This window comes from Cucumis melo, chromosome 12 (assembly GCF_025177605.1).
Source record: "Cucumis melo cultivar AY chromosome 12, USDA_Cmelo_AY_1.0, whole genome shotgun sequence".
NCBI lineage: Eukaryota > Viridiplantae > Streptophyta > Magnoliopsida > Cucurbitales > Cucurbitaceae > Cucumis > Cucumis melo.
In genome coordinates this window covers 24,056,020-24,067,727 of record NC_066868.1, presented here as the reverse complement: position 1 = coordinate 24,067,727, position 11,708 = coordinate 24,056,020, and the positions used below count along the sequence as shown (strand labels likewise).

At 26.7% G+C, this 11,708-nt stretch overlaps 1 protein-coding gene across 1 annotated transcript; it reads right to left on the bottom strand.

Annotated features, from left to right (window-relative positions):
- Nucleotides 1-905: 905 nt before the first annotated feature.
- Nucleotides 906-3,512, bottom strand: LOC103486161 (NAC transcription factor 25-like). The gene is made up of 3 exons (XM_008444030.3): nt 3,204-3,512; nt 2,327-2,700; nt 906-1,508 (listed from the first exon to the last, which is right to left on the bottom strand). The coding sequence occupies exons 1-3, from the start codon at nt 3,406-3,408 to the stop codon at nt 978-980; spliced, it is 1,110 nt and encodes a 369-aa protein (XP_008442252.2). The 5' UTR covers nt 3,409-3,512; the 3' UTR covers nt 906-977.
- Nucleotides 3,513-11,708: the final 8,196 nt, after the last annotated feature.

Genomic DNA, 11,708 nt, shown 5'->3' with positions numbered 1-11,708 from the left:
AGTTATCTCACATCCCCTCATCTCTCTCTCTTCCTTTTTCACATTCGTTTACTCAAAGATAGTGAGTGTTATCTTTAGGGTTACACATTTTCATATCCATCATTCCATTCACTTTTTCTCATTAATTAATCATACTACTCCCACTAACATAACCACAAATTAACCCATCTAAAATTTATCCTCAAATTATTGTTTAAATATAAACTTCTCTACACCAATACCTCACTCGACTCGACTCAACTTAATATGAATAGAAGATTATGAATTTTGACAAAAGAAAACTTTGGCTTCTATTTCATATTTGGTATTCTACAAATCTCAAATAATTAAAGAGAAGTAAACAACTCTTGCTTACACTCACACACATGAAATCATTTTTTATGTAGAACAAACATCTGCCTTCATACTAAATGAAATAAAACAAACGAATACTAAATGGACTTGAATCAATGAGCTATCTTAACATATAGCGATTACAATAAAACAAATTTATAGAGATTAAGAACATTAATGACCCAAGTAGAAATTTTAATTAAACAAAGTAACGAATAGAGAAAGTCCTAAAAACACAAGATATTAATTGATGATACATCTTGGTTTTGCTTGATTTATAATTTACATTAAGTATATGTTGTGTTAGAAACAAATTTGTGGTATTAAACTGATAAAATACAGACCATAGATATCTCTAATTGAATGCTACACATTAATCAATTTAATTTCAGTAATTAATTATAAGAAATAGTAAGATAAGAGTATGTATATACTCCCACAAAATCTCTAATATATATATATATATATATATATATCATATAATATATAGCCACCCTACATCAACTCATATTTTCTACACAGATCATGAAGCATTATATAATTTTTTTTTTCTTTTTGAAATTTTCTAGATATATCCCCTAAATTTGATATTTATATAATCATATATTTTCTTTTTAAATTTTACAATAATACCTTAAATTGATTTAAGAGTTCCAGTTAATATTGGTGGGGAGTTGAAAGTGCTGCCTCAAAACGCCGTCGTTCAGTGAGCCAATGAGTGGCGCACCGGATTGAAACGCTGCGTTTTGAACCGGCAGTTGGTTTAGAAGAGACATATACGAGACGGTATTTTCCTCAGTCCCGGCCGTAGTTGCGCCGCCGCTGTAGCTATTCATGAGATCAAGCCGGAGTGGCTTTCCGCCCTCGTTGGATGCGGTTGCGCCGCCGCTGCTCCAAAGCTGACATGTAAGGCCGCGTTTGGAGCTGCAGTTGGATGATGGTAATTCCGAGATATTATTTGAATTGTTTTGATGATTATTAATTATGTCGTGATCACCTTCGGTTGATAAAGCCACCACGTCCATGTAGCAGTTTCCGGTGCCCTTGTGTCCTCCGCCGACCACCGTCTTCGGTGGCCTCGCTGCCACTCTCGATAATTCCTCCATTTCACGGTCTATGATGGATGCTTGTGCAATGTTTTTCATGTAAATTCGGCATAAAACCCAATCATCAAGCTACATCAAAAATCAAGCATTTAAAACTAATTAATGTATTCTTCTTTTGTATTATTTTTAACACAAATATATATACACATATATACTACAAGATTATATATCCATAATTCAAATTTAGAGACTTTTTTACTTCGATACATGTTAGATTAATTTCTAGTTCAAATCATCAAACTATATACATCAAACAAACAAACCCAAGCCATGATCTAAAAAACCCAATTTATTTCTTATTAATTTGTATTTTCTTTGAACAAAAAATAATTAAATTTTATAAACTATATACTTTAATATCATGTTAGGTTAAAATCAGCAATAATCAAACTACATCAAAGAAAGAAATTTCAAGACATTTTTTATTTAAAAGAAAAAACATCCTTTTAATCTTGGACTTTTTTAGAATAAAACCTTTTAATCCTTGAATTTTCAAGATGTACCTTTTCGATTAATGGATCTTTTAAAATAAGTTTAAAAAGTAATTACAGTCTAATTCCCTTTGTTAATTTTAAATTTAAAAAATTTATTCTTTCTCTCTCAAATCATTTCATGAATTCAAAATGTCATATAAGTTTTCAAGATGATAAAAGAAACAATGTAGGAACCTAATGTAGGAACCTTTTGCGTTTATTTTAAAAAAATTGAGAATTAGAAAGATACATTTTAAAATTTTAGTATCTAAATTCACTTATCTTAAACCATTTTGAAAACTTAGAGATAAAAAATACTTTGTCTAAAAAAAGTGCTATGTTGTACAACACAAAAAACATTTTAAAGAATGAATATATGGAAAAGATTTGAGGTAGGGTTGAAGTGAATTTTACCTTGAGAGAAGGTTTTGTTGGATTGGTGAGGTGAGGATGAAGGGGGTTGGGATTATTATTAGGAAGATGGAGGAGCCTATACTCATGCATAATCCAATTTGTTTTGACACCTTTGGGAGGCCTTCCACCATAAAACACCAAAGCTTTCTTAACTCCAACCTTTTGAATTCCATTATTATTATTATTATTATTATTATTATTATTATTTGATCCATTATTGTTAATATTATAATTACAACTCATTATTGGCTTATCAGTTCCTGTTGCTTTCCAATACCCTGAAATTGCTGCTCTATTTGGTCTTGCTCCATTTGGGTATTTCCTCTCTCTTGGGGTGAAAAAATACCATTCATTCTTCCCAAATACTGCTTTACCTACAACCCCACAAAAACACAATATATATTAAATTTCCTACTTTTTGATACCACTATTAAATCATCTATCGACTTAAAATCTTGATTAAACTAAACTAAAGTAGGTTTAATATAATATTAATTAATTAGTTTCCAGGTAGGTCATGAATGCCTTAAAATTATCTAATCAAAGAATGATGATAAACTTAGATCACACATTAAAATTATGATAAATGATCTATTAACTCAAAAAGTACTTTTTAATATATTACATATCACCATTTTAATTTCTCCATGTTTAATTTATTAGGAAGGAATACAAACAAAGCTTCAAATAGTTATGAACATACAAGCAAGAACAATTTTCTCCGTTGTATGAAACCTTTTGAATGGTATAAAGAAAAAAAACCAAGTCATGAAAGTCATACGTATGTAGATAGAAAAGATCACTGCGTTCCTATCATAGGTTTATGTTGTGTGAGACGAAGAAAAAAAAAAATAAAGAAGAAGAAGAGAGAGATTACTTGGGAGGTCCCATGGATCGAACTTGTACAAATCAAGTTCAGCAATGATGGGAGCCGGAAGAGGAGAAGAAGAAAGCTTTCTTGTGAGATAATGAACCACTAATTCCTCGTCGGTGGGGTGAAATCGGAATCCGGGGGGTAGCTGGAGATGAGCCGAAGTGTTTGACGACGAATCGCTGCTCTCTATGTAATCTTCATCCATCATACGATCCTCTGGATCTCTCTTAAAAGCAATATAACAAACCCAAACTTAGAACTTATAAATATTTATTTATCAGTAACCGACACGTGTAATTTCCAAATAGAAATCAAAGGATTGAGGAATTGAAAACTTTGTTTGATTTGGATGTCATGCTTCCCTTGTGAAAGTATACAAATGTGAAACCAAAAACAAATTTCTGATATCAAGGCATATGGCATGCTTCCCACAAGTCACATCTTAACCCTCCATCTCTCAAATACACCTTCCTCATGAGTTAGGTTAATTTTCTATATATACTTTAATTTGAGGTTAACATGTCAGAGTTTATATTTAACTTTAACTATAAATTTAACAATTTGGAGTAAAAAATATTTGAAAACTGTTACTTAGAGTGTATGTCTTATGTTAGTTAAATTATACTCGATAGTTATATATCTTATATTTTTCAATAAGTATGATATAAGGTTAATATAATCTTATTGGTTAAATTATTGATTTCCCTTAATTACCTATATATTGTTTTTAAGTATATTTGAGTTTAAGGTAGCAAGTTTATGTGTATTAGGCTAGCTCTATGTTCTAATAAGAAAAATCCATATCCAAGAGTTAGAGAGAACAATTTTATAAAAGTATAAAAGACAAATAATTAATTAATACAAGATTACAACCAAATTAATATCAACACAAAAACACCAATTATATCTATAATATATATATATATATATATATATATATATATATATAATCAGTTCATGTAGACCAATAGTTTTTATAATTTAAGTTTCATTATTTAATGTTCTAATTTGATCTCTTGATTAGAATATTTGTAAGTGAAAAAATTATTAAAAATATTAAGAAAATATGACAAAATCCGAATGATACAAAAATCTTAAATTTAGGTATATTTTATAAATATTTTGGTTTGTTTTATTATATTTGAAAATGGTAGTCCATAATTCACTTAAAAAGTTTTATAAGCAATTTGTTAGAAGATATTTTATTAGTGAGGAGAATATGAGAAACATAAAACTCAAGTAAAAGTGTGGCAAAAAGAATATTCATATTAACATAGGTCAACCAACGACAGCTACTTCATTATGATCATTTTTTCTCTCAATTATTCAATTAATTAGGGGTTCATAGTTGTAAACATATGACAACCTTTTATGGACTTTCATTTTCAGAGTTGAAATCATTTTCAATTTAAATAAGGTATAAACCGTTGACTATTAGTTTAGTATTTTAATTTATTATTGAGTGACATCTTTTCAACCTTTTATTGTATTTCAAAAGTTCAACTAATTAAAATATTAACTTCAACTCTAATTTTTTTTTTTTTAAAATATAGTTCAACAACAACAGATTGCGTTGATGGATTTGCCAACCTTCCATTTCTTAACACAGACTCTTTGGATTGAAAGAGACAATGGCACCTTCAAGAACATCCATATGAGCACATAATGGACGAACATATACATGTCTAAACTGGTTTAATTCCAATCAAGTCATTGGAGTATGTATAGACAATTAGCGATAACAATCGAGTGATTACGATAGATATCAATAGAGAGTGCCAAACCGAGTTTGTTTTTATTGAATTAGGTTACACAAAACAAATGGAAAAAAAGGGGTCGAGGGATGCTCGTGAGTGAGTCTGTTTTCTCTTCTCTTCACTTCTGCCATTTGGTTTGTACTTTTTTCATTATTCATATATGTTTCATTTATGACACTTCATTTCATCTTTCTCAAACGTGTTTGCATTAATTCATACATTAAATCGATTCAACTTACTCTACATTTTCACATCCATACTAATAATATACACAAAGAAGAGAAGCAAGAAGAGATGGAATCTAACCTATTTTTCCAATTGCTTTCTGCTCGTTTTTGGTAACTTTTTAAACATTATTTTATTAAATGGGGGTTGATGACAAAACATATTATATTCATTAATTTATTGAAGAAACTTTTTTTCGTAGATTATTGTTATACATTATTTTTATATAATTTAGAAATCTAACAATCGAAACAAGCTGCTAATTATTTATTTATTTTTTCTGAAGGTATAATGATATTTTTCTAATTGATTGATTTCTTTGTTTGACGAAATCTATTACAAGTTTAATGGGCCATGAAGTGTAGTAAGATGAGCCCAACAAAGTTAAGCAATGTGGCCCAATCGCACTGCCGACATGTTGGATTCGGATGGTCTAATTCACGGACTTCAATTTCACACATCGGACTATTTTGAGATCTTGGTTAGGTTGACTAACTCCAATGTTCAAAAAGTATTTTAAACCTAATTTTAGAAATATGAGTTGGATTATCGGGTTGTATAATTTCTTTTTCTCATTTTTAATATTTGTTAAATTTCAAAAACATTATAATGAAAAAAAAAAAACCATGCCTAGAGTATCACATTAATACAAAAATAAACAAAAAGTTTTAAAATGTCTAGTATTATTAAGGAGAGACAATTATGAACCAAATTTCTAAAATCAAAAAATATTCTAAGCTTCGTATTATAAACTATAATATAAATATATATAATTCATTAATTCGGGTTAGGTTGGGTTAAACCGATTTTTTCAAACCTTAACCCAAGATCCAACTTAGCCAAACTTTAAAATTGCTATTTTTCTAAATTGACTCAAAAAAAAGAAAAAAAAAACCCAAATTTTAAAATAACTCAACTAATTCTTATAGAACCGATTATTCTTACTTAATTTTCTAGGAAATATATCGTATTAAATTTATTTAATTTCTATCAAACCCAATTTTCGAAATATTTCTAACAAACCACTCCATATTTAATTTCTAACAAACCCAATTTTAGAAAGAAAAAAAAAACATGTTTAGTTATCTTTTCTTCAAACCTTTCCTAAAAGAACAAAAGAAAAAAAAAGAAGAGGAATTTCATACTTTAATTTTGAAGGAGTGTTGAATTTCCACACATGCATGCTCACCGACACCTTTTAGCTCAATATAGTTAGAGGTGGACATGACCTTTATTATATAAACTGTCTTTTTCATTAACTTGTATTATTCAAATTAATTTATTAACACATAAATGAATTTCATGTTTCTTTTTTTTTAAATCTATTCTTAACAACCCTTTCTTTTGCATGATGTATTTTAAATTATTTTTGTACTTTTTAATGTAACCTTTTTATATGGTATAATATATAAAACTAATTTTTGTCTTTTTATTTCGAATGATTAAAAGTATTGTTTAAGGTAATGGTAAAGTGATTAGAAATTGAATGATGAAATTCACTGAAATTGAATATTGGGGTTTAACTAAGGAATTTATTAATAATAATAATAATAAAAAAAAAAGCCATTGATTATATATTATTATATTACATATCTATTTGTTAATCAAATTAAGTAATGAGTTAAATTAAAAATATTTAAAACGTGTGAGTAAAGAAAAACGAGTGTTTAAAAGCGGAATTATTATTATTGTTTTAATTATATGGAATACATATTTGAATGGTGGGTGAGGGAATTTCGGGGAATTGTTCTAGAAAGTTCCGTTAATTCTGTAGCCGTAGTTTCTAACATCTTCCAATGGAATTTCTGATGACTCTCAACATTTTTATTATTTTCTAAAATTTTAGATTTAAAAAGTGCTTTATAACTTTGTGTTTATCTTATATATTCTATTGAATACAAACGATTATGTTTAAGGAATTATTTGAGAATTTTAATAAACTTTAAATATTGGTTGGACATTGTGTTTTAAGTTGCAATGACCAATTTAACACACAAGATTAAGTTTATTGATATATATGCTCTAATGAAAGTTCAAAGACCAAATTAATTAAAATAGACATAAATTCTAAGTTATTGAGAACTAAACTTTAATTAAGTCTAAGATATTAACTTATTTTTAATACAATGGAATCTTTTAAAAAATATAAAAAAACGGCAAAATATTTACATTCTATAGAATAATTTTAAAAACTGAAAAAATCAAAAGGTCCACTGTATAAAATACAAAAAATGTTCTATCAACTACGTCATCAATAACGCGCGCGTAATATAGTTAAATATGAGTACAATTTATCTGGACCCAAATCTAAATGATTTTTTAAAAATTTGGTACACGATTTTTTTAATTCTTTTGCTACATGATCGTTTACTTTTTTACATGATCATTTACTCTTTTTTTTTACACGATCGTTTACATTTGGTTACTACAATTCAAATATACACGATTGTTTATATTTGACTACTCCAATTCAAATACACACGATCATTTACATTTGGCTACTCCAATCTAAATGATTTTTTTTCAAGATTTTTTATACACGATCTTTTAGATTTTGCCATTATTTTTGTACACAGTCTTATACATATTAGATTTTTCTATTTTTTTTGTACACAGTCTTATGTAAAGTCGTTTAGATTTGGTTACCCAAATGGAAAAGCATAAGAAAAAAGAAAAGAAAAAAGACGATGGAAAGAAATTGCAACGAAAAAAAAGAAAAGTGAAAGACGATGGAAAGAAATCGAAGCGAATAAAAGAAGAAGAGGAAAACAAGAAAAAATGATGGAAAGATTAAATGACGTAAATAAAGAATTGAAAAATAAGAAAGAAAATAAGAAATAGAGGAAGAAGACGAATCGCGAAAAAGAAATAAAGATGAAAGGATAAATCTGAAATATTTAAAAAATGGCTAACTTTACGAGTTCTGTTATACCGGCCGTAAATAGTTTGATGTTTAGTTATATTTGCAATAGTTTCCCTAAAATAATATAACATTTTCTTTTCACAAAAAGGTTAGATCTTAGTTAAAAGGTCAAAAAAATGAGAGTCGTTATGAACGGAGGAAAAAAAAAACTAAACCTATTTACAAAGTATATATATTAAAAAAACTCAAATAGGCTACAGAAGAATTGGATAGATATTAATATATTTGTATAAATGGTTTCAATATTTTTCTATTTTTTTAAAAAATATTTTAAAAATAAATTTGATTAACATTTTAAAATTCGTTCGTCTGTATCTCTTTAAATTCACACATTTATCAAATACAAAATGAAAAAAAGTTTAAAATTTTATCATACATAAAATTTGTATTTAAAACTTAATTTGGAAGAGATAATCAATTAGACATAATTTTAAAAGTCAATTAGGTACTAAACAATTAAGAAGCTTAATTTTCGTAGGGAAAACTTGTAATTGGACTTTAAACTTCTATATAATTCATGAATTCAGCAGACATAAAATCCAAATTTATATTTGATAGATTAGTTAGATTTAAAATCTCAAATATTTGGGCCAATACAAAAAAATTCTAAATTCAAAAAACTTCCCCCAAACTTTTTTAAATCATGTGGAGATTATTTAGATATAAATTAGAAACTTTTGTCACTAAACCTTTTTTTTCTTAACATAACTTTTTTTTTTTTCATTAGGTATTTATATATTCTATCTATTAAAAATTGGACTTGACGGCAGCTTTATTAATAAGAATGACCATAATCATTTCTAAATCATTAAACTTAGGCAAATTTGATATATATGATTTGAAGAAAAAATTAGAATTTAATCCAACTCTAAGAATGATTATTTACGAGATTGTATATGATTTTAATCTATATATTTTCAATAAATTAAAAAAAAATAATTTTCAAGTAAGAAAAGAGTCACCTAAAGATATTTTTCTAATACATTAAAGATGATTCTTTAAAAAAAAAAAGAAAAAAATTAAAAAATTAAAACAAAAAAATGTGTTGGTGTAAATTCATAAATAATTTATTAGAAATATATTAAAAAAAAAAAAAAAAAAAAAAGCTTAAACTTAGTCCATTCCTCGAAAATAAGAGTCCACAAGTTTGAAGAGTATTGTTGTTGAGATTAAAGAAAAAATAAATTTGAATTCAACATTCATAGACCTTCAAAACTTTTACTTCTAATATATATTGCCTTAACTTTTGACTATTTTCAATTTTAATTTACTTCCTAAAATCTTCCTTTTTGACCAATCCCCTTCTATATTTAACGGTTTTTATACACTATATCTATATATATAATCAAATAAATTAAAGTATATATTTTTAGCTGATATATCTCAATTTTTTCATATTTCTTTTCTATTGATGACCCATTGTTATTGCATATTTTGAAGTGATCCTAAAATGGTTAAAATAATTTTTTACGGTGTTTTTGATTGAAAATCAAATAGTTAAAATAAATCAATTTCGAATGATTAAGTGTGGGGGCATGTTTAGTTTGGAGTGATTTTGAAATTGTAAAAATTATTTTTGTCATGTTAAATATAATCTCCATGCACATTGTCTTTTAACCACTCAATATTAATTTTATATCTTATTTGCATCATTAAGTCTTATGTATTTCATTATAATTAGTTTTGAATAATAATTAAATACATATATTTTAGAGGCGATTTTAACAATTTCAAAATCACTATAAAACATGCATTAACGAGGTTTAACAAAAATGGTTTTGATAGTTTTAAAATAACATGTTCAATAATATACTTACCCCTCGTGACTTGAAAAAAAATGTGTCTCAAAAAACAAATTTTTATTTAATAAGTAAAAGTACTTGCTGCCAAACACTCAAATTTAAATTTGTTTTCAAAGTGATTTAATTTTTAACTCAAACGACACTTAAAAATGTATTTCAAAACATTTAGGTCATTGAAAAGATAAGCATTGTCTATAAAACAGCAAAGTCGTGTTGAAGATTCTCATATTTATCTAATATATTGACTTACACTTATATTTAATATATAATATAATGTAAACCACACCCTAAAACATGTGTCTTTACCTTTATATGTATACACACATTTGGATTCACATAATGTGGATGAGAGGTTTAAGTATTTTGAATTACAACATTTTTCTCGTATATTCCCTGCATGCATTGAAAATTTAAACAAAATAATTTTGGCATACAAATTAATCACTTTCACGTTTTGTATAGAATTATCCTGTTTCCTTCTTCTCCAAGAAAAGATCACTATGTTGTTCAAGTTGGCCTTTTGTGGGATAATTTGTAAAATGACAAATGAAACTTCTAATTTGAATGCATACTAATTAGTGTACTCTATCATTTTAACATATAAAAAAATAGATTTAAATAGAATGTTTGTGTTTATATTACAATTATTATAATTACTTATTAATTTTCTCACAACAATTTTAAAAATTCATCTAATTATTAATACTGATATATATATCACATCCTTATGCATGCACATAGAGATATTATATGTACAGCATGAATCCTTGATTGATTGATGTATTTGAATATTAAACACTTTTTATTATTTTTTTAAAAATCATTTTGTCATTTGTATTTTTGTCCTATTATTATTGAATCTTCAAGTGAATTAATTTTTATGTATGGATACTTAAGTTTTGGATATCTCTTTCTCTATTTCACACTCATGAAACTTTCAGGCAGGTAGAAAACTTTGAATATAATTATGTTATGATCATTAATTGTGGATAGAAATATCACTTTCAAAGAATAGTTTTCAAAAGAAAAGTATGAGCATAAGATATAAAAAAATCATGTGTTTTCACGTAAAATATATGCAATATACAATAATTATTTATGGATAATTCTATAGTAGTTATATACTCGACGTATTTAAAATTATATTTATTTAAATTATCATGTGTTTTGAAATCCTTGAAAAAATATATAATTATGGTTTAAATTGATTCACCGCAAGGAAAGTTTAGGTTATAAACGAATATCATTAATAGTTTAAACTAGGACGAATGTCAATTGATATACTTATATTATTGAAGTTTTGCCAATTTAAGCCTCTAAACCTTACTATTGTGTATATGTTGGGAGTTTGTTATTGCAGTATGAGACACCTGTCTTATATTATGTAAGCAAAATGTTTATATAACATATTCCATGTCACGTTGTTTCTGCTTGGGAGATTGTTTCCTATATATGTTGATATACGTGCATCATGTCCCATGTAATATCCCATAAGATCTTACATCCCGAGTAGGATAAATTTTGTAGAGTATATCCTTTTTCATATATATATATATATATATATGTCAAACAATTTTTACAGATTTCGTGGCCTACTGCCTTTCTCCATGCAGAGAGATGGTAATCTATTTCTTCCCTTTTAGGGTCTTCTCAAAGAAAGTCATATAAACAAGTTTGATCTTCTTTGAATATGACTTTGTTCCAACGGATAATGAGGCTTTTGTTGAATTGTTCTGAGCATAGCAAATCATATAAAGAATTCAAAATGCACTTTTAGATATTTGTATTGAGGGGAAGTTTG